General features: G+C 54.3%; 1 protein-coding gene across 2 annotated transcripts in view; it reads right to left on the reverse strand.

The window, feature by feature from the left end:
- The window catches only part of ITPK1 (inositol-tetrakisphosphate 1-kinase), a 157620-nt gene that overhangs the window by 25229 nt on the left and 104727 nt on the right, over nt 1–27664 (reverse strand). For both annotated transcript variants that reach the window (XM_070775583.1, XM_070775582.1), the window contains exon 5: nt 16835–16952. In XM_070775583.1, the coding sequence (XP_070631684.1) occupies nt 16835–16952 (118 nt within the window). The remainder of the gene's footprint in view (nt 1–16834; nt 16953–27664) is intronic.

Below are 27664 nucleotides of genomic sequence, written 5' to 3' on the forward strand. Positions count from 1 at the left end.
GGGAGGAATGCTCAACATCATGAGGCATCAGAGAAATGAAGATTAAAACCACACGTGTGAGGCTGGCTACAACCCAGTAAGACAGACAGGAAAAAGTGTCCTGACACTGGCTGGTGGGGACGTGAAATGGTCCAGCTGCTCTGAGAAATGCTCTGGCGGTTCTTCACACAGAACTAGGTCCACAGCAGTCCACACCTAGGTGTTTCCAAGAGGACGGAAACACACGTCCACACAAAAGCCTGTCCAGGAATATTCACAGCAGTGTTATTCGTAACAGCCAGAAAGTGGCGGCAACCCAAGTGTCCATCCACTGATGAGCTGGTGGACATGAGGCGACATAGCCACACAATGGAATATTATTCAGACCTAAAAAGGAATGAAGTTCTCATGCATGCTGCAACATAGATGAACCTTGAAAACATCATGCTGAGTTGAAGGAAGCCAGTTGGAAAAGCCACAGAATACATGACTTCATTTATCTGAAATGTCCCGAACAGGCAGCTCCATTGAGACAGAAAGGAGACGGGCGGCTGCCAAGGCCTGGGGGGCAGGTGGAATGGGGAGTGACTGCAGGCGGGTCCATTTCTTTTTGGAGCGATGAAAATGTTCTGGGATTAGATAGTTGTGATGGTTGCACAACTTTCTGAATATATTCAAAACTACTGAACTGTATCTACACTTTAAAAAGGTGGATTTTATGGTACGTGAATTATACCAATTGAAAAAAAAAAGGAAAAAACCCCAGCGGCAGCAGCTGAGATCCATCAGGCGCAAACACTTGACCTGTGCAGGAAACTGGGCTGAAGAAATGCTTTAGGTACAGTGTCTCCTTCAGTTCTCCAGCAAACCTGCAGAGTCCTGTCCCCCACCATCGACCCTGCTGAGTCCCGGGTGAATCAGAGGAGGACGAGGGCAGCATTCCTCCAGAGATGTTTGGGGTCCAGATGAAATGCAGAGAGGAGACATTCCTAATGAACGGGCCACAGCAAGCATTAGACCAGACACCCCCACCTTTCTGGAATCTCAGGCTCTGGTGTCAGAGGTGGTAGCAGGACCCAGCAGAGAAGACAAAGGACTGAGTCATCAGGACAGGGGGCCATGCACAGTGTCGCATTCTTCTTCCTTTATCCTAACTTGAAGCTGGCTGACCACACCCTGAGCAGCAGGCATGACCAGCTGCTGACCCCACGCCCTCTCCAGGGTGGGCCCAGGACTGGAGACCATCCAGGTCCCACTGCCTGAAAGCCCCACGGTTCAAGCTCGGTCACCCTCTGACGGGTCAGGCTTGAGGGAAGGCAGTCCTGAGCCCCACAGGGCAGAGGCTGGAAGGGACCCGTGTCCCTCGCTGGGCTGCTGGCTGCTCCACACCCGGGGCTTGTCCCACCTCTAGACTCACGGACCGTAGACCATGATGATTGTAGCTTGACCCAATTTCTGGCAGCTTGTAGCTAAAACCATCCCGCGACGCCTGTGAGATTGCAATAATTAGAAACTACAACTGTTCCTATTTTGGTTTCCAACCACCAGTCACCAACGACAACAACAAAAAAAAACGTGTTGCATCCTAGGAGCCCAAGATGCAGCAGTAAAGGAACATGAGCCACGCTGCTTCATGGAGCCCACGCTCCAGGTGCAGGGACCAGGCCACAGCCAGATGGAGGAGTAAAACAGACAGCCCAATGGGGCTGGAGGGTGACCTGGGGATCGCGAGGGGGTGCCTGTGGAGGTGGGGTGTGCCCAGGAAGTGCCTTGCGGAGCCCAGGCATGGGAAGATGAGCAGGCAGGCCAGATATCTGGGGCACGCGTACTCCCGGCAGACAGAACGGCCGCTGCAAAGGCCCTGCTTGAGGACACGGTGCCCCCTGGGCACACACACTGACCCAGCCTTGGAGAGGAGGATGGTGACATCCGTCTAGCCTGTGGACTCAGAGGTCACCTGAGTGGGAGAGCTGAGGAAGGAGACGAGCCCTGCAGCAGTTGAGCCAGCATCTTGGTGGCACGGGACACGTTGGCTCCATCCCATGTGAGGGTCGGTGACAGCAGCGGTCCCTGCAGCTGTCCCCCCACTCCCCAGGAAAATCCCAACAGTGCCAGCAGCTCTTCTCCCCCAAATAGCATAAAGACTCTTCCTATCAGTCAGCACTGGGAGCCCAGGAGGCTATTTCTGGTTCCCTGAAAAAGGCTACTTATTTATCTGTCATCGTATTTCTGGATGGGAGTTGGAAAGGAAGCTTTTTTTAGTTAGGTGGTGGGTTGTGTTCTGTTAAGAGCTGAAGCAGCAGCCCCTGGGAACCTGAAACACCCCCCTCTTCCCTGTCCACCACCCTCATCAGAGAGTGTGAAATCAGAGGTCCTGGGAGATGGCAAATCCCATCATGTCCAGAAAGGGAAAGAGAAGAGTTCAAGGTCACGCACAAGTCATGGGCAGGCCCAGGATGAGAACCCAGGTGTCCGAGTCACATCCTCACCTTGTCCATTGTGCCAGGTGGCCACGCTCCCAGGCCACTGGGGGCAGATGCTACAGAACCAGCAAGAGGAGCAAAGACAATGATGAACAGGTGCCACAAGAGGACAACCGGGGGAGGCGGAGATGGCACTTTGAAGGTGCAGCTCTGAAGCCTGGCTTTGAATCTGGGGTAAACTGGCTGTAACTTTTGGCGAATGACCAAACAGTGCTGGGCCTCGCTCTTCTCATCTGTAAAATGGGAACAAGGCCTCCCTAGAGGGTTGTTGGGAGGCCTGGCACATAACAGCAGTGGTGATTTCTCTTACTACGCTGAGCGAGGCCAGCTGGGCGGCCGACAGGAAAGCAGGCAGGTTCTAAATCGTAACTAGTGGCCCACGTCCAGTTTCTGGGGATGACAGAAACTCCCCCTCCATGGCTTCCTGGCTGTGTCCAGCATGGTGCTGGCACCAGGCTGTGAAGGAAGCTTTGGCAGGGCTCCGGCAGGGCAGGGCCTGGGGACAGCTGTGACAGGACTCTGCCTCAGTTCATTTCTTCCAGATGACCCTCGAGAGAAACAAAGCCTGGGGGCAGGGACGGTCCCCGAGGACACACAAAGGCTGGAATCCTCTGACACAAAGGGTGGGACCCTAGAGAACGACGCCCACGAGTGAGGGCTGTGCTGAGACAAGAGGAGCTGAAGACAGGCCAGGGAAAGAGCCCGTGGGGCCTGGAGCTGGCTGCGTGGGCCTGGGCAGCAGGGAGGACCCGCCTGGCACGTGTCGGGAGAGCAGTCACTACATTCAAGGGCTCTGTTTCCCTCTCTCTAGAATGCTGGTTCCATGAGGGCAGGGACCGGTGCATTTTTTCACCCCTGTGGGCCCAGCGCCTAGAACACTGCAGGCACACAGTAGGCGCTCAGCAGGGGCTTGCTGAGTGAACGGACTGACCCTCAACAGCGCCCTGTGCACAAGGCCGGCTCCTCGGGCATCTCAGCCACATCTGGTCGGATGCAGAGTCCGTGGTTGACGTGCCTGGGCGCCGCTGACCCACATTCCGGGCCAGCCTGCCGGCATCCGGCCCTCTGGCCGCTGCCGGGCCCTCACGCTCCGCTCCCCCGAGGCTCGCCCCGCCCCACCCCGCCCCCAGTCTGTTCCATCTGAAAACACACAGCCCTCACAGCTGACCCCGCTCAGTCTGGCCACTGGCTTCTCCAGAGGACTTTCGCCTGCAGAAGCACTTTGTTTATCTGCTTTGCTACAACCGTGACTGGACTTTCCTTTTTAATTGTTTTCCACTGAACGCTCCTGCCACCAGTATTTTCCCGTGAGTCTGCATTTCCTGGTCATCCAACTGTCAATGTTTCCCCTCAGGTCAGACATTTATGTTTGTGCCAATTTTCCTCCACCATAGACAGGGCTGATCATCTCTCATGCATGATAAGGCTTGGGGCTTGTGACAAATCATTTTCTGCGGTCACGTGCCCAGGAGCTGGGGGTCCGGGGCCCCCTGGAATCAGCATTTCTGTCTCTTGCCACAGACCCATGCTGCTCCTCAGAGGGACCATGGGCGAGTTTCCTGGGGAGCCAGCAATGAGGGGTCTTGATCATGCTTTTCCAGCCCTGGGCAGCCCCGTTTTCAGAAACCTGGGCAGAACTTTCATGAGGGAGGGTGACAGATGACGTAGTGAGTGGTCCTACCCCCAACACAGGTCACTCTGGGGCCTACCGGCCCCGTGGCAGAGGGAACGAGGCACAGAGACCCAGGCTGCTGGGGGAAGCCCCGGGCAAGGCCCATGCATGACCCAGGGAGCAAAAGCCCAGAGACCTGCATGCAAGTTCCAGCAGCTCTCCCCTGAGCCTGGGCAAGACCCAACCTTTCGGGTTTTGGGTTCCTGATCAGTAGTAGACTGACGGTCATGATTAATCACTCCTGTCTACTTCCTGAAGTTGCAAGGAAGAGGAAAAAGCACTGTGGAATCTTTACCCACTAAAGAAGCCAGCTCCTGCACTTTGCTGGTGGTCCAGTTGTTAAGAATCCGCCTGCCAGTACAGGGGACACAGGTTCAACCCCTGGTCTGGGAAGATTCCACATGCCGAGGGGCAACTAAGCCTAACACACTGATTTCACAGGCCCTGGATCCTCTGCACACACCGGGCCCTCAGCCCTGCAAGCACCTTCTAGCCCCTTCTCGGCATGAGAAGCTCTGGCTTGTCCTCCAAGCCTTGGGTCAGGCCACCTCCCTCCTCTAAGCATCACCTTCCCCACACCTGGTAGGAGCCCTTCCCCCCGCCCCCCAGTGGGCTCACCAGGCCCCTGTGTGCCTGGGGTTTGAATCTTGGCTCCAACTCGTATCAGCTGCACGATCCCAGCCAAGTAACTTTACTTCTGCCTCAGCTTCCTCACTGAAAAGAGAACAAGAGCAATAGTATCTACTGGTGACTCAGTGGTAAAGAATATGCTTTCAATGTAGAAGATGTGGGTTTGATCGTGGGTTGGGAAGAACCCCTGGAGAAGAAAATGGCAACCCACTCCAGTATTCTCGCCTAGGAAATCTCATGGACAGAGGAGCCTGGTGGGCTACAGTTCATAGGGTTGCAAGAGTCAGACATGACTTAGTAACTAAACAACAACAGATTTAAATGATGAAATAGTTCCTTAACACAGTTTCCTCTGGGAGGAGCAGTCCCACCCCAAGGGTCTGGGAAGCAATATCGGCCTCAGCTGTATCGCCCAACACAACCCATCCCAGGATCAAGGTTGGATGATCCCCTGGGACAGACAGAACAAAATCAGTGGCCCAGCGCTGGGGTTTCTTCCTAGCTGCTGGGGTTTGTTAACCAAGGAACCCCCTTCTTGACACTCTCACCTCTGAACCATCTTCTCCCCACTGTGGCTGCTCTAACCACACACTGCTGGATTCCTGGTGTTCTGCCCACCTCACTACCGAGCCCGCCACCAAGCCTGGACTGCGCACAGTGGCTGGATCCTGGATTGTCTTCTTAAAGTTTCCACCTATATACTGAGGCAGCCCTCGGCTCAATAATCATCCAAGTCAGATGTGAGTGAAGGTTCGAAGCCTTTCCAGGTCCCTGCAACCTGTTCCTGTTACAGGCTGCATTGCATGTGTGCATGCTCAGTCACTTCAGTCTGTCTGACTCCTTGCAACCCCAGGAGTCTGACTGTAGCCCCCCAGGCTCCTCTGTCCATGGGATTCTCCAGGCAAGAATACTGGAGTGGGTTGCCGGGGGATCCTCCCGACCCAGGGATCAAACTTGCATTTCCTGTGTTGCACGCGGATTCTTTCCCACTGAGCCACCTGGGAAGCCCATGGGCTGCACTGTGTCCCCCTAAATTCACATGCTGAAGGCCTGACTCTCAGATCTCAGGACATGCCTCTTATTTGCAGACAGGACCTGCCAAGAGGTGATTAAATGAAAACGAGGTCATACAGGTGACTAATGTCCTTGAGAAGGGGAGACAGGACGTGGATGGAAGACTATGAGAAGACAAGGGAGGAGACAGGCACCTACAAGTCAAGGAGAGAGGCCTTGGAGGAAACCAGCCCTGCCAGCACCTTGATCTTAGACTCCAGCCTCCAGAACTGTGAGAAAATTAACTTCTCTAATTTAAGCCGCCCAGTCCGTGGTGCTCTGTTGAAGTAGCCCTGGAAATTACACTTCCCGCCTCCTCTCAGAAGGCAGAACCAAGTTCACTCCCAGCCAAACCCCGGCGCCAAGCAGAGGGGTCTCCCTGTCATCCCCCGGCACAACCCTGGGACTCTTCTCTCCCCCACCAGTTGGCAACAACCTACCCAGCCAGCATCGCCCAACCCCTTGAGAACAAGATGTCTCATCACAATGACACCTCCCAACAGATACCCCCAGCATCTTCTACCCACAGTCCTGCCTGTTCCACCATCATCTCTCTCCTGCATTGCTACCTTGTTCAGTTGCTCATCTCTGGTACCCTACTAAATGCCCACATGTTTGGGTTCTGACTCTGCAACCAGATGGTATATTCCTTGGGACCTGGCCTGACCTCTAGCCCAGTGCTACTCAGAGGAGGCAGCCCTCAGAAAAAACTCTCTGACAAGTACACATGTGTGAGATGAACTGAAGATGGAATAAAAGTGAGCTGAGCCTGGAAACGAAAGGAGAAGGGGAGCACGGAGGAGCACAACTGACTGGCACAGGGTAAGAAAGGTGGCAGTGGCCTGCAACTCCTCAACTGGCCGCCATGTGGCACTGTCGGCCTGGCACAGCCCTGGTGACCATGGCCACGGGACTTGCGGGCTGGGCCTGGCCTGCCAACCTGCAGACTCCAGTCTTCATGACTCATCCAGTGCCAGATTGTCCAAAGTCACCTTCAGCCTGCCGTTATACTGTTAGAGGGCAGGAGCCCCGTGCTCTCGAATCCTACATGGCATAAGACGCTCTCTGTACACTCTGGGAGAACCAAGTTTCAGCCTGACAGCAGCTCTGAAAACATCTGGATGGTTTTTTTGGCCTACGGCGATGGCAGCCGCCCAGTAATTCAGGACAGTCAGGTGAGGGCTGGGAAAGCACCGCAGGCCCGAGCCAGGAGGAGGCAGTCAGGAAGGGCAGGGATGACAGGCCCACGGACGAGAGGAGATAGATGTGAGAACTGGTCTCTCTGATGTGGAGCCAGGCCTGGGCATCAAGAGGGCACTGCCTGTCCTGACCTTGATTCTCCTGCTCCCGCTGTCCACTTATAATGTCCTATCCACTGGCCTGGCCAGGAAGGGCTTCAGTGTCCAGTCACTGCACCCCACATGCCTCCCCCAGGCGGGGCTCCATCCTCACCTTGCTCTCTTCAGGAGGCCTGCTTCCTGGCATGACCCCCAAGACCCTCCTCAGTTCAGTTCAGTTCAGTCGCTCAGTCGTGTCCGACTCTTTGCAACCCCATGAATCGCAGCACGCCAGGCCTCCCTGTCCATCACCAACTCCCGGAGTTCACTCAGACTCACGTCCATCAAGTCAGTGATGCCATCCAGCCATCTCATCCTCTCTCGTCCCCTTCTCCTCCTGCCCTCAATCCCTCCCAGCATCAGAGTCTTTTCCAATGAGTCAACTCTTACACTCAGGAACCATTCCCTGCTCTGACACAGCACGTCTATCCCCTAGCACCTACTTCCAGTTCACTCTGCATTCCCTTTACCGAAGGTGACTCAGCTCTGCCTGTAGCCCAAGGGCCCCTGGAGGCACAGGGGCCTGGATTTGAGTGGGGATTTGTGTCAGGCTTCAAAAGGCTGGAAATACCTGGACGATGGTGACATCATCACGCCTCTTCAGACCCATCCATAGCCCCAGGTGAGATGAGACTGAAATAATACGTTTTAAGACAGTAAAGTTCCAGCTGCGTGCCCTGGGGATATGGGGACTGGGGAGCTTGACTCATGGGAACCACATGGAAATCTGCCAGGGCTTTGGGCTGGATTCCAGGAGAGGCCTACCCTTGTCCATAGAGCCTCTCGCAGGTCACGGTTATACACAGTGGTGGGCAGGGTGCCTGGGTCCCGACCCTGGCCCTACTCTCTCTCCCTGGGCTAGCCGCCTCTTTGCGCCTCTGTTTCCATATCTCCAAGAACGGGGTGGGAGGGGGGTGAATAACATCGGTACCTACTCCCCAGGCTGCTGATGAAGATGTGAGGACCAGCTGAGTCACCGTGAGCGGCTGTGCAGGGAGAAGCGCTACGTAACACTTGACTGCCGTGAGTCGGCATTGGGTCCCCTCCTCCTTGGGCACTGAGGTCCAGCCTGGGCATCCCTCTGAAGCCACCATGGGGTCGAGGGCCCCTCTGGAGCGAGGGCTGTCTCAGGTGCCGCTTGCGGTACCCCCTCTGGGAAAAGGGAGGAGGGAGGCCCTGTCCACTGCTCGGGCCCCGAGGGGCTCAGACAGAGCGGGAGGGTGAGCGAGGCTCACGGGCAGCCCTGCAAGAGAGCTGGGTCCCGAGGCAGCCTGGGGTGAGCCTTCCCCAGGCACAACTGGGCACTGCTCACTGTCCAGTTCACCCGGCTTGTCTGAGGAGAAGAAGGGCCTGACACCTCGGAAGGTCACGTGAGGACAGTGCATGTGAGGAAGGGCCCAGGCTCCGTCCACTCGGGCACCTGGTCACGCAGACCAGGCAGTGACCCGAGGGCCTCAGGGCCCGGAACCAGCTCCGACGGTGCCCCTGCCCAGAGCCCTCTGAGGGGAGGCAGAGAGAAGCGGCACGTCCCAGGTGTAGACAGGCTCACACTGTCTCCCTGCCACCTACACAGGGCAGGGGGCAAGGGGATGAGAGGCAGCCCAGCAGGACTGCTGTGCGGGGGGGCCCGCCTGGGGCTGCCTGAGGCACCAGGACAGCTGGAAACGCCGAGGCTGCGTGAAGGTGGAGGGGACCGTGAGAAGGAACGTGGGGGCCTGTATTCTCTGAGAGCGCCCCCTGCTGACAGCTGGCAGGGACACCACACCTCAGTCCTGCAGCCGCAAGGAGCTGGGTGCTCACCGCCAAGAAGCGCAAGCCCGGGCACGGGTTCCTCCACAGGGTGTTTGGATGAGAACACAGCCCTGCTGACACCTTGATTCCCACCTGTGACTTCCTGAGACCAGAGACCAACCATGCCAGGTAGAATTCTCACCTACCAAGCTGTGAGATAACAAGCGGCAGGCCGGGGGCAGGCGGGGGTGAAGCTACCGAAAGCCACTCAGCTTGTAGCAACCAGTCGTGCAGCAACAGGAAACTCATAGGCTTGGTCACTAAGAGTTTTCAAAGAGGGACCCTCACTGTGCTATTTGGAGACACTAGGTGGTAGGGTGGGGGCATTTCAGCAGTGGCTACAGTCCCTACCCTGCTCCTGGGAGGCTTCTGAAGGGCCTCCTTAGGCCCAGCTGCAGCTGCCACCTCCCTGCTAGCAGCCTGATCCTTGGTTCACCAGCTACAGGCTTGCTGTGGGCAACCAGCTTGAAATTATTGGAGGGGGTGGCTTCTGGGTACAGACAGAGGGGAACAAAGGCCACAGGTCTGACAGGCCCTGTCTGACATGGTCCTGGTCAGCTGGACAAGCAGTCTCCTTCCCGTCTGACTCAGCTAATGACCTGTTTCATCCTGAGGGGACACAGTGCTACTTGTGCTGGGCATGCTCGAGGCCAGGATCGAGGAAGGCAGACACGGGCTGGCAGAGACAGGGACATTCCTGAGTCCCGTTCCAGCTTATAGAAACGGCTGCTGGAAACGCGGATTAACTCTGTGGCAGCTGTTTGCACTGATTTATGGCCCCTTCCGGACCCAAAGGCTTGCTGCCCCACTCAGCTCTGACTCCCAAAATGCAGCAGCCTTTTTCATTTTCAAAACGTTTTGAAAAATATTTGAAGTGCTCTCTCTGGCCATACACATTCTAAAAGCAGAATAGAAAATGTTAGCTTGGCCCAGTGCAAAGATGAAGCTGCCAGCAACGAAACAGTCCATATTTTAAAACAATGACTCATGGGACTTCCCCAGTGGTCCACTAGTTAAGGCTTTGCCTTCCAATGCAGGAGGTGCGGGTTCGATCCTTAGTTGGGGAGTTAAGATCTCACATACCTCCTGGCCGAAAAACCATAAAATAACACAGAAGCAACATGTAACAAATTCAATAAAGACTTTATATATGGTCCACATTAAAAAATCTTCAAGAAAAAATGAGACAATATCCTTAATCCCAAAAGTGGCTCTAACCGATGAATAAGAAAAAGACCACCAACCCAAGAGAAAAATGGGCAACATGAAAAGATTCATACTCAGAAGAAACGCAAAGGGTGAACAGACACATGAAGAAATGTGCAATCTTGTCAATAACAGAAAAAATGTAAATGAAAGTCAGACAGTTATCATTTCTCCAGCAGCTGTGTACAATGGGGCGAAAAATTTGTTCAAACATTTTGGAGAACAATCCAGCAATATCCACAAGGTGAGAGATGTTTACCATAGTCTTTGGGAAATTCCACTTCTAGGGATTAATTTTACAGAACTCTGCAGAGACCTGTGTTGACTGCAGCTCAGTCGGTGAGAAGAAAAAATCCAAATCAAACTGGAATGACTCATTGAGGTCAATATAATTGAATAAACTACGCTTTTTTTTTTCCCCATTCACGTGCTGAAATATGATGTTGCCATCAAAAAGGGCAGATCAGACCTACTCCTCTTCATCTTTGAGGGCTGACATGAAAAGAAGCCAAGACATATATTCTTGGAGAAAAAGCAAGTTATATGAGAACACAAGTAATAGATGCTGTTTCTTTTTTTTTTAAGCACACATGTATTTGCACATGTATGAGAAGGGCCTGGAAGGATTGATTCCATACTTAAGATGGGCGGCCTCTGGGAAGAAAGGAGGGGGATCAACAGGTGTGAGAATCACCGACAATCAGGGACCTGTCTGCTGACAGAGGGGACTCAGGACCAGTTACTGTGCAGGCCTCGGGGAGAGCGGCCTTCCAGTCCAGCAATTCGTGGGGTGTGCTGGGTGGGGCAGGCCTCTTCTCAGAAGCACAACAAAAACAAGGAGGGGGACCCATAACCCATGAGGTGGAAAGGGCTAAACACTGGAGGTGTGGCTCCCCCAGAAAGAGCCCTGGACTGAGCTAGAGGTTCCCTCGCACCAGACCCCAGTCTTGCGGGGTGGGCAGGCCGACACCTGGGGGGCAGGGCAGGTAGCTGTCTCAGGGGTCAGCTCCTCACAAGCCCACTCGCAAGGTGTTGTGTGAAGCATTTTCCTGGTGGGTTCATCCAAACTCCAGCCTCCTGCACAAGAGCAGGGCTGGAAGCTGACCCTGACTCGGGAGCAACGGTGTTCAGGGCTGCACCGCTCTCCTCTTCGTCCTCCAAGACTCCAGGCCCTCCTACTAACCACCAGCTCTACCACGTGCCTCCCAGCCAGGCCCCGGGCGCGCTGTGGGACCAAGGAGAGGAGCTGAGAGCACCTGGGCTCCAGCTCCGGGCTGGGCCCCCTGCAGCGGGCAGGGAGGGCCAGGCCTTCCCCACGGCCCCCGCCAACCCCGACTTGAAGGGAAGGCAACCAACCCCCTCATGACAGATGAGCAGACGACTCAGAGAGGCCCAGTGACTGCCCAGGCCACACGGGCAGGGCTGAGATTTGAGCCCAGGCTTGTCAGTGCCAAACCCTGTTCTTCTCCACTACCATGTGTCACTAACCTCAAAAAGGACAGGACTTTCGTTTCCTCAATAAACTGTATGAGGCAGAGACTCCATGACCGAAGCAGGGACCCTGTCTGGACAATGCCATTGCCTGGACACCAGGGGGTGCCTGGGAGCAGGGCCAGAGCCCCGAGCTCATCCAGCGCGTCCTCGGCACAAGTGCAGGTGAAGAGAGGCGGTCCACGCAGGGGCCAGGAGCTGGATTCAGGAACCACTGGCCAAGATGATACCCCGAGGGTGTGGGTTCAGATTCCAGCTCTGCATGCAGCAGCTCTGTGTCCTTAGCCAATTAGACTCAAGGGACACTAGTAACCTCACCGCTCTGGGGGGTAACCGTAGTGCCTTTCTCACAGGGGTCATCGTGAGGATTAAATTAACTAATACAGTGCCTGGCACGCAGCCGGTGCTGCCAGGGTCAGCTACCCGAGCACTGACAAAGCGGCCCCAGAGGAACAGGGACCTGCAAGCCGCACAACACAGGGGTTGCAGGCAGACCCGGGGCCTGGGCCTTGACTCCAAGGCCTCTCTCGCTGTCTCCTCTCCCACCAACAGCCCTGTGCAGCTCCCCAAGGGCAGACAGCCAGCCCCCACCCCTGAGTGAGAGCCCCCGGCTCGACCACACACACCCACCCGAGGCAGCTGCTCTGTGGGGATCATTTTTCCCAGGCTCTTCGGCAAGTTATTTTCTCTTTGCTTGGTGTCTAGATTATTCCAATTTAACCCAGCCCCCAACTGGCCTCCAAGATGAGTCCTGATTAAATTCCCACAAAACCCACAGGCAGAGACACTCGATCTGCAGAGGGCACCCCCCTTTCCTGGGGAGGCCCAGCATCAGATGGCCAACTGTTACCCCCCAGAGTATGCGTGTGGGAGAGCTGCCGGGGGAGCTGCCTTGAGCCCACAGCTGTCTCGGAAGGGCCTCTGCGCCCTCCACTAGGTGATCTGAGACCCTCTACCACCTGCTGACCCCAGGGCCAAGGACACACACCCACATCATCCAGTCACAGCCCAGCTTTCTCAGCCATTGCTCCAGCCAGTTTAGGAGCCGGCAAGAGCCTCGCCTGGGATTGTGTGGCCTGGGGCTGCAGGGCCAGGCCTTGGGCTCTGGACTTCTGCCTCAAAACCCCAGCCCTGGGCAGCAAAGCAGGTGCCTGTGAGAGACGAGGCCTGCAGATGCATGTCTAGCAATCTTGGCTGGTGATGCAGCCTCCCCATCTCCCCTCAGGCCTGCAGCAGGCAATGTTCAACCTCCAGGAAGCTCCTGTCCTTGGCTTGAACTGGATCCAAGTTCAAGGCCATCTGTGCCTCTGGTAAAGGGTGTGGGTGCAGCCCCGCCCAGAAGGCATTATCCATGTGGGAAACCTGTGGCCTAAGAACCCTGGGGTGGGTCCCTCTGTAAGCCTACCGACCTCATGCTATATGTTAGCTGGGCACATGGTTGCCCAGAATAAAGACCACAGTCCCCAGTTCCTTCGCAACTCAGTAGGTAACTCAGTTTTGGCCACTGAGATGTGAACAGAGCATCACCATAGCTTCTGGAACTTTTCCTTAAAAGATACCCAGAGCTGTTTCCCTTTGCTTCCTCTTTCTCAGTCCTTCTCTATCCTAACGTCTAGATTGTGGGTGTGGCTGGTGGAGTTTCAGCACCACCCTGGACCAGGAGGGGCCACACCAGAAGAACAAGGAGCTGGGGAAACTTCGGCTTTTGTGAGAGAGAAATGAAGCCCGTCTCATTTAATCCACCCTCCCCCAGGTCTCTACTGTGACACCAAATGTCTGTGGTTTGGAACACAGGTCTGAGGCAGGAAGGAGCCGGCCTCCCCCAGCAAGCTCTGAATTAGAAACGATGAACTCTGGGAGCATGGAACTGAGATGGTGCTGACCACGCCGAGGTCCTCAGACAGGTGAGGCTGGGAGCTCCCCGCAGCTCATGCTCTGCATGGAGATGGATGGCCGCCTCAGTCCAAGGGCTCTGCCTGCTCTCCCCAGGGGACCCTCCCCACGTGTCACAGCCCACCGGGCCACCCCCACTGCAAAGCAGGGGGCCTTGGTCCCTCCCTGCAGCGCCTCCTCCATACCGCCCTGTCTTCTGTGCAGCCATCCGGGATCTCTGAGGACAGGGAAAGCCACCTTGGCACAGGGGGGTGGTGACAACTCCCAGAAGTCTCTGCCAAGCCCCTTCTCCCAACACAAAAGCGGTGTCATTTGGACGGCTACAATTGAGGAACTTAGAGGGTAATTACGGCCCTTTACTGCAGGGCTTCCAGGAGTAGCGGGAGCGGGTGGGGGCGGCTGGGGACGCACTTCCCAGAGAAGGTGCTCTGCATCTCACAGACGCAGCCTCGCCTTGGAGGACGGGATGTGGGAGCCAGCAGTGAACCGCCCCGGGTGGGCAGGAAAAGGCTCCAGGAAGCCCCAGCCACTGCCTGCCCTCCTGGAAGAACACCAGCCCGGCTCCGTGCACACGATAAGGAAAACCCCGGGCGCAGCGGTCACGGCCTACCCACACAATTCCTGCTGGCCCAGGACCAAGCCAGTCTTGAGACTTGGGTCAACAAGTTCTCACTGGGCCCTCTAGTGGGACACCCCCGCGCTGACCTCTCTTGTGTTTGAGCTGAGTGGGGTCTGTCCTGTGTCCCCACTGGGGGCCAGTCACCCGCCCCTTACACCTGTGGGGGTCACCCTCTGCAACAGGATACAGGTGATGGCCATCAAGATCCATCCCTAGGCCGTGTCTGCACTGCCTGTCTAACATGCATCCTCGTCTCACTTACTAGCTCACATACCTTCAAAGGCTGCTCATGAATGGGGTCCCCCACTGCCCGAGGTGTTCTGAGTCCCCCCACCCCTGACCGGTGGTCCATAAGTTGACACAAATACCCCCACTTCATCTCCCTCCCTGCTTCACTCCCACCTCTGCCCTGTCTGGGAGGCCCAGGCTTTCACCCCCTCAATACTTGCCCTCCCGAGAGTTAGTCCTGCTTCCTGTGCACCCTGCAGTCTCACCCCCAAACTCACGTGCTCACACACTAGATCTGGGCTCACCTTTGACCCCCAGCCCTATTTCTCTGCTCATAAAAACAAAGACAGACTCTTAAGAGCCAATCCAGTCAGCTCAGCCCTTTCCAGTGTAACAGGAGCAGGAAGAGGGGACCCCACTGCTGGGTGACCCCATGGGCTAAGGCCCAAGCTAAGAGCACTGCAGACATCATCCCAGGTACCCTGACCCTGGGCCCTGTGGATAAACCACTTTTTATCCATCTTACAGAAAACAGGCAAGGTCAGAGCAAGAGACTTGGCCAAGACCACAAGGCAGCAAGATTTGTAACCAATCTTAGTCTGTCCCCCCCCTCAAAGTCTGGGCATTTTGCTCTAAAAAAGCCCTCTCAGCGGTAGCCTCCCTAATCCCATCAGAAAGCATCACTCTTCTCATGGACGTGTTGCCTCTGCTGACCTGCAACTCTGCCCATTAACTGGGCCTTCTCATCTTCTACGGTCATCTCCTGTCCCTTCACAAATAGTTGGCATCCGACACACACTCTTCCTAGGAAGAGGCAGATTTCCTTTCTAGAAGCACTGTTTGGCCAAAACATCACTACGGATCTTCCTTCTCCTCTAGGAGTACTGGTTGGATCCAGGGAAGGAGTGCAAAGAGAACAGAAATTGACACGGTCACTGATCACTCCAGACCCAAGGATGGAAGGACGCTAGCATGCTGAAGAAGCCTGCCTGCTTTGGGCCGTCTAGGAAGCCACGTCCTCTATGTTGTTATTCAGTTGCCCAGCCATGCCCGACTCTTCACGACCCCATGGACTGCAGCAACGCCAGGTCGCCCTGTCCCTCACCGTCTCCCGGAGTTTGCCCAAGCTCGTGCCCATGCCCTGTGCTTCCTGGCAAAGGCCAACCACCCAGAGCAAGGGGCCTTAAGACCTCTTCCAGGATGGCCAGGTCCAGCACCCAGCTCTTGCGCAGAGCAGAGAACCAAGCAGGCATTGATTCCCCTGGCCAGGGTCCACGACTGTACCCATGCCAGGGGCTTACTAGATCCAGGGCCCTCTGACTACAGACATGGAAGTCAAGCTTAGGTGTTAGGAGTCGGGGAGCCTGAGGGGGAGAGGCCTGGCTAGATTCTGACTGGGCGGTTTCCAGGCTGTGTGATGCTGGTACATCAGCGAACCTTTCAGGACCTTCTCTGCCACACAAGGAGGATGACCTGGCCCACCCTGATGAGCACCAGCAGGGAGAAGGTAAGAGGAAGGCTAAGCCCAGTGCTGGGCACGCAGGACATACCCAAAAACGCTGCTCCTCTCTGCCATGCTGGTCCTGCAAGCCAAGGCACCCAGCATCACGTGAACACACACTTGGGCCCAAGTCACCACCCTGGTCAGGGTTCAAGGCAGCCCCCGAGGCCACACACACGGGACCGAGATAGCAGGAACGGGGGCTGCCTGTCCCTCCTCAGAGATGAACCCTCACCCAGCCCCAGGGCCCAGGAAAAGCACTTAAAACAAAAAAAAATTTTTTTTAAGAACTCTATGCAGGGACTGTGTAGACAGGCGGAGAATTAAGAGCTTACTGAGCGTGAATCTTTCTGAAACGCCCTTCTCACATAAACAGACACCTTGGGAAGGCGGTCTGACATCTCTGGTGCTGCCCTGCCCGGGAACGCGGGGAGCGTGAGTCCTCTGGGGCAGGAGCCGGCAGCTGGCAGGAGACACTCCCGCGGCTAAGTGGGAGGTGCCGGCCTGCAAGAATAACACGTATCCCTGTGAGGTCCAGCCACCACATGACATATCTCCACGCGTTTGATTAAAGGCCTCTAATTTCTCTGTTTGTCTCTTTTGCCCAGTTACATAACTCCCCTTGCCTGCCTGCCGCTGAGCTGTTCACACACTTCTGCTCTCTAACCACTGTGTTATCTGGATATTTCATCACATGCATGGGTTTAAGACAACAAAACAAATCTGTCTTGATGTGGCTGGAGCTACTCCCCCAAAAAGCACCCTGGGGCTTTCATTACCTAACTCTGCCAGTCACGGAGGGAGTAAGAAAGGCCCTCCCCAGAATGTACAACTGCTTCCTGTGTCAAAGTGCTTAAAACGACCAGACCCCATCTCTCACCCAAGCAAGGACCGCCTTATGTCCACGAGGTGGGCCGACTGCCATCGGGGCCGAGCCACTGGAGTCCGTACCTTTCATGTAGGCCTCGATCTTCCGGATGAGCTCATAGGACTTGGACCGGTCAAGCAGGGTCCTGATGGCAGGAAGAGGGTCCAGGACAATGGTCTCCGGGTGGGCATCAATGTATTCCTGGAAGGAAAACACACTTCTTCTGGTTAGAGAAGGGAGACTGATGCTGCAACGGGGGTGACAAGCAAGATTTCATCCCGTGTGCCCTCCCCGCATCCATCCCTCTGTGCTCCGTCCTCCCACCAGGCCTGACTTCTGGCTGGGGCATCACCTGGTCTCAGGACACAGGCTCCACTTAGCCCCACTGGGATCACATGACTTTGATTAGACCAATCAGCATTTTCCACCTCCTGGGGCTGCTGTCTCAGGAGAGGACATGTGACCAGAGTCCATCCAATCAGAGGTAGGCTCAGCACTTTTGTTGGGAATGCTGGGACACTCTCCCTCTTGGAGGACAAGAGGAAGCTGGGAGACTGGGCAGCTGGGAGCAGTCATCCTAAGATCTGAAGGAGACAGGCATGATGGAGCCAAGCTCAAGACAGAGCCCAAACTGAGAAACCAGAGGTGAGAAAAGGAGAACCACTGGGTTCTGATCAGCTGGTTCAACTCCTGGATAGAGCCTCACCGGAAACCAGACCTGCTCCCAGGGTGGGTTACGCTCAGTGAGAGTGGCCAGGACCCTGCCCTGAAGGCTTCTGAGGCAGGGCTGGGGAGAGTGGGATGCCAGGATTCTGTAGGTCTGTGAGAAGGTGATGAAACACGTGACATAGGCCAGCCACCTGACCCTCGGGTGCCCACTCCAACAAGTGCTTATTAATACCCAATGGCACCCCACTCCAGTACTCTTGCCTGGAAAATCCCATGGACGGAGGAGCCTGGTAGGCTGCAGTCCATGGGGTCGCTAAGAGTCGCACCTGACTGAGTGACTTCACTTTCACTTTTCACTTTCATGCATTGGAGAAGGAAATGGCAACCCACTCCAGTGTTCTTGCCTGGAGAATCCCAGGGACGGGGGAGCCTGGTGGGCTGCCGTCTATGCGGTCGCACAGAGTCGGACACGACTGAAGCGACTTAGCAGCAGCAGCAGCTTCACAGTAGACCATGGACAGGTAAGCAGAACTGTGATAAGATTAGTCTTTACAGTCTTCTTGGGGAAATAACATTAAGGCACATTAAGAACAAAAAACCATTATCTGAAACAGGAATTCAACAAAAGACACAGGAAGATGTTTCCAGGAAAAAAAACACAGGATCGTGGCCCTGCCATGGGGCACCTCTATGACTCGAGGAGCCCCAAGTCAGTGGGGGAGAGCAGCTTGTCAGGCAGACAAAGTAGAAGAGACCATCCCTCTGGCCCTAAAACTCTATGATGCTAAAGACAAAAGTGAGGGACGCAGGCATTACAGGAGATGGGCTCAGAGAGGAGGCTGGCTGTAAGGAAGGCCATTCACCAGCTGTTGTTACTGTGGGTTGACTGTGCACGCCCACCCCCAGATCTGTTCAAGTCTTAACCCCTGGTCCCTGTGAACTTGACCATGTTTGGAGAGAATGTCTTTGGAGATGGAATCAAGTCAATGAGAGTGAAAGTGAAAGTCGCTCAGTCATGTCCTACTCTGCGACCCCATGGAATTCTCAGACCAGAATACTGGAGTGGGTAGCCTTTCCCTTCTCCCGGGGATCTTCCCAAACCAGGGATCGAACCCAGGTCTCCTGCATTGTAGGCGGCTTCTCTACCAGCTGAGCCACAAGGGAATCAAGTTAATGTGAAGTCATATTGGATTCAGATAGACCCTCATCCATCAACTGGTATCTTCAAGAGGAGGAAAATGGGGACCAAAGACACACACGGAGAGGGCTGTGTGAAGACAGAGACTCTGAGTGAGGTCAGCTGCAAGGCAAGGATGGCCACAGCCACCACGACCCTCCCGCTCAGACCTTCAGAAGGAACCAACCCCGCAAGGATGGCCACAGCCACCACGACCCTCCCGCTCAGACCTTCAGAAGGAACCAACCCCGCAAGGATGGCCACAGCCACCACGACCCTCCCGCTCAGACCTTCAGAAGGAACCAACCCCGCAAGGATGGCCACAGCCACCACGACCCTCCCGCTCAGGACCTTCAGAAGGAACCAACCCCACAGACACCCTGACTTCAGACTTTCAGTCTCCTCAACTGAGAGAATAACCTTCTGTGTTTTAGGCCACTTGGTCTATAGTACTTTGTTGTGGGAGCCCCAGGGAATAAACACACCAGCTTAATTCACCCTCCCCTCCAACTCCACAAGCTCCCTCTGTGAGGTCAGCAGAGGCCAGGGGGAAAAGCCATAATGCTTCTTTTCTAGCAAACCTTATCAGCAAAAAGAATGTGCCATTGGGATTATTCTTTTTTTTTTTTTTCCCCAGTGAACCTATTTTGGTTCCTAGGAATCATTTTTAAGAGCTCTCAACACAAAAGCCAGAGATTCATATCTCCCTCTCTGAAATCTGCTCCTGCCTGGTGTTCCATACCAGAGTATCTGGTGATGGGTTCATTGGTGTCTTTGAATTTTTTATTTTTAAATGTCTCTGCTCCCGAGGGGTGGCCAGTACAACACACATCTGAGGAGGCCATCTTCCCGTCCTCACACCTGTGAAGTCCATGGCGCCTATACGCTCTCGCCCCGAGAAGGTCCTCTCCAGCACACGTCTGCAGACCCAAGCGCAGAAGAGAAGCTGCCTTCATGCCTCTTCTTCCTGAGAGCCTGGCCCGCTGCCCGGCTCACACAGACGGGCCAGCACTGGTAAGGCAGAGCCCACATCTGGACCCAGAGGGGACGGGGGACGAGCTCAGAGGTGTCCTTCAGGAAGGTCTATCCAGGGCTGTCCTCAGGCCAAGGAGCCATTCTCTCTCCTATGGCCGCAGCCTCACCTGTGCACCGGTACCTCTCTGCTGCCAGATCCCCAGAGGCAACTCCCACCATCGGCATGGTTCCTTCCCCAGAGTGTGTCCCTCAGAACTAGGCCTATACTGACACCAGGGCCTGTCACTCGGGAGACACCAAGACTGCAATATATGATACAATCAGACCATGTCCTCATGTTAAAAGGTCATCCACTCAAGTAAAGCAACTACATAGACTCCAATACAAATTAATTATAAAAAATAAATAAAAGTGAAATGCTGACATTTTTAAAAAAAAATAAAGTTTGAAGGGTGAAATCTAAGAGAATAACGTAGGTAAACTTCGAGAGATTACTTGGAATTAGATTATGATGAACTTTATGATCAGGGCTTCCCAGGCGGCGCTAGTGGTAAAGAACCTGCCTGCCAACGCAAGGGGACATAAGAGATGCTGGTTCAATCCCTGGGTCGGGAAGATCCCCTAGAGGAGGGCATGGCAACCCACTCCAGTGTTCTTGTCTGGAGAATCCCACGGACAGAGGAGCCTGGAGGGCTACGTTCCCTAGGGTCACAAAGAGTCAGACACGACTGAAGCGACTTAACAGGCACACACACGAACTTCATGATTCAATTAAAGCAGACTAAACTCTACACTAAGGATTAAAGAAAAAGAAAAGGTTATCCACTCAACAAACTTCGCATCACCCACAGCGGCGTCCTGTCCTGCAAACAATGGACAAATGACAGCCTTCGAGGGTTTCCCCTACTCGATCTGGCTGACGTATTCACGTTCTGAGTTACAAACGAAAAGTTCGTGATGCCCTCACCACCACTGCCCACCTCCCCATCCCCGAGCCTGCAGGGAGAAGCCTGGCACAGAGGGAAGAGCGAGGGACCGAGAAACCCCCGCCCCGGTTGCCGTCATCTCCCACTGTCACCCTGGACGAGCCACTTGGCATCTCTCGTCTCGGTTTCCTTATCTGTGACTTGTGAGTCTAAGCTGGAGAAGCCTAGGAGCGGTGTTTATGCGGCATGCTTCAAGGCCACACATGAGGCTGCTCTGCAACAAGCCGGGCAGCCATGTGGTAGAGACACAACAGGTAACGACAGGGACACACACGCTCCCTGCCTTCCTCCAAAGGGGAGGCAGCATCGGAGACGTCGCTTCCGCTTCTCCCCCAGCCACCAAGGGCCAGTAAACCATGACCCCTCTCCCCTCAAATATCCCCACTGCACTACCGAGAAGACTTGTCCACACAGTTGCCAGATAACACAAAGCTTGTTCTGGTCCCACTTTTGTTCATTTAGGGCAGTGGCCTCTATAGAGAGAACTCGGGCTCATTAAGACGTGAACTGAAGCCAAAGATGCTAGAAGAAACCAAAGTGGGAAAGATCTGACAAGCAGGCGCCAACAAGCTTTGGACCCGGGATGAAAGCATCAGGATTAAGAGAAGAATTATTCCTGAACACAATCTCTTTCAGGACAAAGAAGGAGTTTTTTCCAATCACCCCACTATCCACAAGCGGATTTTCTTCCAAGCCTTTCAGCTTATCTATTGTGTCGCGGGCCTCATGCATTTTTCACAAGTCTCTTAGAATTACCAAACACACTGCTGGAAGGGTGAGTGCTCAGTATCATTTTATCAGCACTTGGAGGAATAAAGGCCCAAACCATCTCCATGGCAAATGGTAAACACATTTCTGTTAGAAGGCCTGTCTCGAACACCTAGAAAGGCATTCTGGAAGTTAACTAGGGGGAGCCTGGCTTTGAGAAGCCAAGGCAAAAGAAATGCAGAAATACACAGCCTGGGGTCAGCAGGGCCAGGGGAGGTTTGGATAATACTGACAAAGGGGCACAGACCAGCCAGATGCCCCCAAGGCCCAAGGGGTTGTGAAGCTGAGAGGGGCACCTGGCCCTCTGCTGGGCCGGGGTGGAGGCAGGCTGGGGTCGAGCTTTCCCCGCAGGGAATCTGAGCCGAATGAGAGGACTGAGATGAGCACAGGAGATCCTGTTTCCTCCGCATTTACAGCCCGGAAAGGAGCAGGACTGCAACACGAGGATTTGCTCTCCTCTGAAGACAAAATGCAGGTGGGAGTCCTGAGTTCAAATCCCGCCTCTGTCACTCTATGTCCGTGAAGAAGAACCTGGAATTAAATCTCTGATGTTCCCTTTCCTGTGGGTAAATGTACATTCTGAATAAAACCTGTCTCAGGAAACTGCGTGGACAGCGAGGAGATGACAGATATGAAAAGGGTATGGGGAGTTCCCTGGGGTCTAATCGTTCACTGCCGTGGCCAGGTTCGGTCCCTGGTGGGGGAACTGCGATCCTGCAAGCTACACGGTGCAACCAAAATAAATAAAAATTCAAAAAAAAAAAAGAAAGAGTTGGTAGATAGAAAACGAAAAGGAGGCCCATGACTCTGAGGCATAGAGACACTTAGGGCCCAACCTGACTGGAGGCCTCTGAGACTGCTGTGCCCTGCCCCGTCCAGCAGACTGACGGCCCAGGCCAGCGCTGCACTTCGGGGTGAGCACCTGGGCTGCCCCAGGCTGGCCCATGGACCCTCGGGGCACAACACAATCCCCCGCCCACGGCAGCCACCCTCCAGGGCAGCTCGGGTCCTGACGGAACCCAGCTGCCTGCTCCTCACAGGGCAGCAGGCGAGGCGCCCAGGACCCGCCCCCTGGATCCTCAGGAGGTAACAGGGCTCTGGCCCACTTCTCCCAAACGCCACAGGTCTCTTTAGAGAGTGGCAGCACAGGGAACTGGGGCTTCCCTGGAGCCTCGGATGGTAAAGAATCTGCCTGCAATGCAGGAGACCCAGGTTCGATCCCCGGATCAGGAAGATCCCCTGAAGAAGGGAATGGCAACTCACACCAGTATTCCTGCCTGGAGGATCCCATGGACAGAGGAGCCTGGCAGGCTAGAGGAGCCTGGCAGGCTAGAGTCCATGGGGATGCAAAGAATCAGACACAACTGAAGAGACTTAGCAGCAGGGTCACAGGGAACTATATTCAATATCCTGTGATAAGCCATAATGGAAAAAAATATTTTAAAAGAATATATATATATATATATATATATATATGTATAACATCATACACATATGCTCTACATTGTGCTGTAGAGCAGAAATCAACACATTATAAATCAACTTTAGTTCAGTGAAAAAAAGAGAAAGTGGTGACTCATATTTCAGAGATGCGTACTAAAACAATTTACAGATTAAACACAATGTCTGGGATTTGCTTCACGATGACCAGGTGCGGGGGGTGGGGGAGGGAAGGAGGTGAGACACAGGTTAGAGCGGAGCGCCCACAAGCTGCTGGCCGCTGAAGCCAGTGATGGACGGGGGAAGACACTGCCACAGCCTCTCAAGCATTCTTAAATTTTCCAAAACAAAATGTTTAGGGGTGGGGAGGGAGACGGGAGGGAGGCTCAAGGGGGAGGGGACGTGTGTACACGTGGCTGATTCATATTGAGGTATGGCAGAAACCAGCACAATACTGTAAAGCAATTATCCTCCAATTAAAAATAAATCAACTTGAAAAAAAGGAAAAAAAAAAGTTTGGGGGGAAATGGGGAGGAGTGGGGGAAGTAATGAAATCCTCCATCTTCAAGTCCCCATCCCCCCCAACTGTGCCAGAAATGAGTTCAAACAGCAACACAAACTTTCAGGAAAGAGCAGGAGGCAGGCACCCAGATGGGAAATACAATGAGAGACGACAGGGTAAAGATGATAATCAATAAAATAATTGATCATAATTCGAAATACTAGCAGCTCCTATTTGCCCAGGACTGGCTACATGCAGGCCACTGGATACAGGGGTTCACAAGTATCATTTCTTTACATAAAAATCCTATCAGGTAAGAGCTAAAACTATAAATCTCTTTGAAGAACACATCTCTGTAAATCTTCGAGACCTTGGATCAGACAATGGTTTCTGAGATATGATACGAAAAGTACAGGCAAAAAAAACCCCACAAAAACTAAACTGGACATCATCCACATCAGGAGCTTGTGTCCAGGATGCGACCTGCCTCGGACCTGGTGCTCTGCAGCGAGGGAGGGCCCGGGCATGGCCTCACCTCATCACGTTCAGGACCCAGGAAGGGGAAGTCTGTCCACTGGGCTGTGTCCTCCAACCCCGACAGGAGGACTGGGGATTCAGACGTGATGGACAGGTGGAAATCTATGCCTCTGAGGGCTAGGGGAGCTGGGATGGAGGAAGCACCACCGCACAGCAAGCTGGGCATCTCGGCTCTTCCCTAGGCCTCAGCTTCCTTCTCTGTCAAGCAAAGGTCACTGCTGGGAAGAGGTTACACATGTTAAGAGCTGAAGCTGCCAGACTTGGCACAGTCCTGCCTTCCCCACTTGCGAGGCTGGGCTTCCATAAGCCTCGGTCCTCACCTGTGCACAGCTGAGTTGGGCAGGTCTAGAAGAGCAAACACACCGAAGCCTGGGGCCGGCGAGGGGGAGGAGCATGGAGAGGCTGGGAGTTGCCCTGACCTCCCACGAACAAGCGGTCTCCTTGCTGGGTCTCCAGGTGGCCGGCTGTTTGAAAGACGGTTTCCTGGGCAGTCACATCCAGCAGACACTGAGGCAAGCCCCACAGTGGGAGGAGCCGGAGGCCCTGTCCTTGGGGTGCTCTCAACCTCCATGGAGGCTGGACAGGGGACAGCACGTGGATGCTAGCAGCGGAGCACGTGCAGGGCTAGGTGAGCTAAGTGCCCGCTCCCCCACCAAGCACTCTGCATGTTAACCTGCAGCCTGGAGGGAGAGGCAGAGGAGCTTTTCAGAAGAATTTCAGAAAAATTCCTGCTGGCCAGGAAAAGTGGTCGGCTCGGGGGTGGGGGGGCAGGGGAACCAGGTTGGAAGCCATTCCTGAAACAAGGGATTTGACAGCACCCAGTTGGCTGGATAAAGTCCATCTCTTGGTTTAGTAATCGGCCTCCTTCCCTCCAGCGGCCTGTCCCCCACCCCGGGAAGAGGATGTCATGGGGGAGGACAGGAGCTCTGCACCGTGAGTAGGAAGGGAGCTCACTGCCCACGGCTGAGGACAGTGAGGGCAGGGCAGGGCTGGGCGGGGCAGGGCCGGACCAGGCTCAGGGGAGTGGCACTGCTCTTCTGCTTGATGGGGTGCTAGGTACACGGCCTATCTGTGGCAAAAAGTCCTCAAGCTGCTCACAACACATACACTTTATGTTGTTATACTTCAGTTCCTAAGGGGGCGTGGGTGAGCTGGGAAGCAAGCACTGGACTAAACAGCAAGGCTCTGGTTATAGTTCCTGCTATGCACTGTGGCCTGCCTGGTGCTCACCCTGTCTAGGACTCCACTTCCCATGTGAAGTATCAAAAAGGGAAAATGGGACCCAATTCCACCATGCATCGCCCCCCATGGCCCTGGCAGCCATCAACCGAAAGTGGCGGTGACCCCTTGGGAGTGACAACAACCTTCTGTGCTGACCCCAGGGGGATTTCGGAATCTGGGTCATCACGTGGTTCCAGAAGCAGGTAAGCATCAGCATCAGATAGACTCAACATGCCACGCACAGAAGACACGCTCCAGGCAGACTCCCAGGATCCCAGGAGTCAAGGTCTGCGTTTCAGTTAACAGCCACCGAACGAACACTGAGGAAGAACTGAAATTACTTCCTTGTGGCTGTTAAAAATTACTTGTGGGGGTTTTTACGGGAACGGAGGTGACCTTGGGCTTACTCAGCATAATCTCACTCCTTCTGGTTCTTCCTGAGAGCATGACCTGAGCCCGGATGGTTGAGCTGATGCCACAAAGCCTGGCCGTTTAGCGGGCTCCTTCCACACCAAGTGGTGGGTGAAAGCCAGGAAGCTTCTGGTTCCTCTGGTCTTGATATCACGATGGGAGTCCTGGCAGGATGCTAGGATGTGTTACTATTATTGACAGCTACAACAGTAATCATGACAGCAGCTAGCTTTTCCTAAACACTCAGCAAGTGCAGGACAATGTCCTATACCTTGCAGGAACTGGCCTTTTATTCGTCACAACAACCCTATGCAGTAGGTCCTATGAGCAGCCCCACTGGACAGACAGAGAAACTGAGGCTCAGAGACCCTCAGTACTTTGACCAGGCTCTCCCAGCTAGGAAGTAGCCAAGCCAGGATCTGAATCCATGCCCTTTGGCTCTAGAGCCCTCCAGTCAGTGAAGCAAGGCGTGGCAAAACTGGGTAAACAAAAAGAAGCATCTCAGTTCCAGCTGCAAGCCTGGGTCACTCAGGTTCATTCATTTTTTTAGAACTGTTTTAGAATTTTCCATTATTTATTTATTTATATAAAACAGAAAAGACGGGGCACTCTTAACATGGGCCCACAGATAACCAGGAGGCGAGGCGGAACCTTTCCTTTAAGCATCAAGTCATGATGGTTTAGTGGAAAGAAAACTATACTGGGAATTGAGGGCCCCAGGGTCTTCGACTCTTGGTGTCATGAACTAATTCTGTGACTTGCAAAAAAAAATTACATTTTCTCATATCTGAAAACTTTCTTACTTTCTTTTAAAATTTATGTTAAAAGGCAAAAAGCAATAAGCCTTTCTCATGTTCTGCCAAGCCAAGCTGAGGCCTTTAGTCTGCTGGTTCCGCCGTGAGGCCGGGCACCTGCACATGGGGTCCAGCTCAGGGAAAGGCTAAAAAAAAGAGGAAAGGCTGTGGGCCCACCTGCTCCTCCGACCACCCCAGGGCCTGCACCCTGGTTCGCCCTACTTCCAAAGGCCCCCAGGGACCTGGGGCAGTCTGCATCTGTCCCCAACCCTGGGTCCAGACAAACTGAAGACAGACCCTTCCTGGGAGAGCAGGCAAACGACACGGCCGGACGCCGGAGTCCACAGCAGCCTCTGTGAGGGGAGCTGCGTGGCACCGAGGGAAGGACTCGTGCTGGGTGCACAGGCGGGTGGCCGTGGGCGCTGCAGGGTTGAGGAAACGAGCCCCCGGAGGGAGGTCTAAGACTGCAGCAGCGTCAGCAGCAATGCCCCCTTCAGAGGCACACGCGCACTTCTGCAGAGAGTGAGACCTGTCACTGGAGGGCAGCTCCAGGTGACTATGAGATCATGAGCCGGGCCGAGCAGAGCTTTCTGGGAGAACCACCAACCAACCCTCTGGGCAAACCACTGACACCTGTCATCAACCAAGGCCAGGACCCAAGGTCCCCCCAGGCAAAGCCTTCTGACACCACTCCGAATACCCGCCTGTTCATTAGAGCTTACAGAAAACCACTATCAAACATACTCCTGAAGAATCCACACTAGGCCCCAGTGGTGCTGTGATGTCACACAACGTGCCAGGCAGCCATGGCCCTAGCCAAACCCTAGCATGCGAAGCTGCTCAACAATCATATGCTGAGGGTCTAAAGAGGCAGTGGCATCTGGAACAAGGCTGGGTCTGACTCCTGCAGCTAAGCCTCGAGAGTGGGCTCCCAGGAGCCAAGAGAAGGTTGTGGCAGTATCCATAATATACCAGAATATATATATTCATGTATACCAGAATATACAATGGACTGCCAAGTCCAGTCACGCAGTGTCATTTGCAGTCTACTGACCTGCGCATGCAGTATACAACCTATGCGACTGTCCCTGACAGTCAGCCAAGGTTTGTACCTTCCAATCACTGGCAGACCACTTCCATCAGGCCAGCCACAGCACTGGGACAGTCCTGATCTCAGCACCAGGACTCTGAGACACTGTGAAAGTTAAGGTACAGGCAGAGTCTAGAAATTTGGGTTCAGGTCCTAGAATCGCTCTTAATTTTACGTATGCTTCTGAAGGTCGTAAGCTATTTGGACCTCAGTTTTCTCATCTATAAACCACAGAGTCAGGATAACATTTAAAACATCCGTTCTGACTCTTAAGTTCTAGGATTTGTTGGTTCCACAATGTGATAAACAAAGAAGACAGCTCTTCAGGTACTGAATGGAGCCA

This window comes from Bos indicus, chromosome 21, assembly GCF_029378745.1.
Source record: "Bos indicus isolate NIAB-ARS_2022 breed Sahiwal x Tharparkar chromosome 21, NIAB-ARS_B.indTharparkar_mat_pri_1.0, whole genome shotgun sequence".
Taxonomy (NCBI): domain Eukaryota; kingdom Metazoa; phylum Chordata; class Mammalia; order Artiodactyla; family Bovidae; genus Bos; species Bos indicus.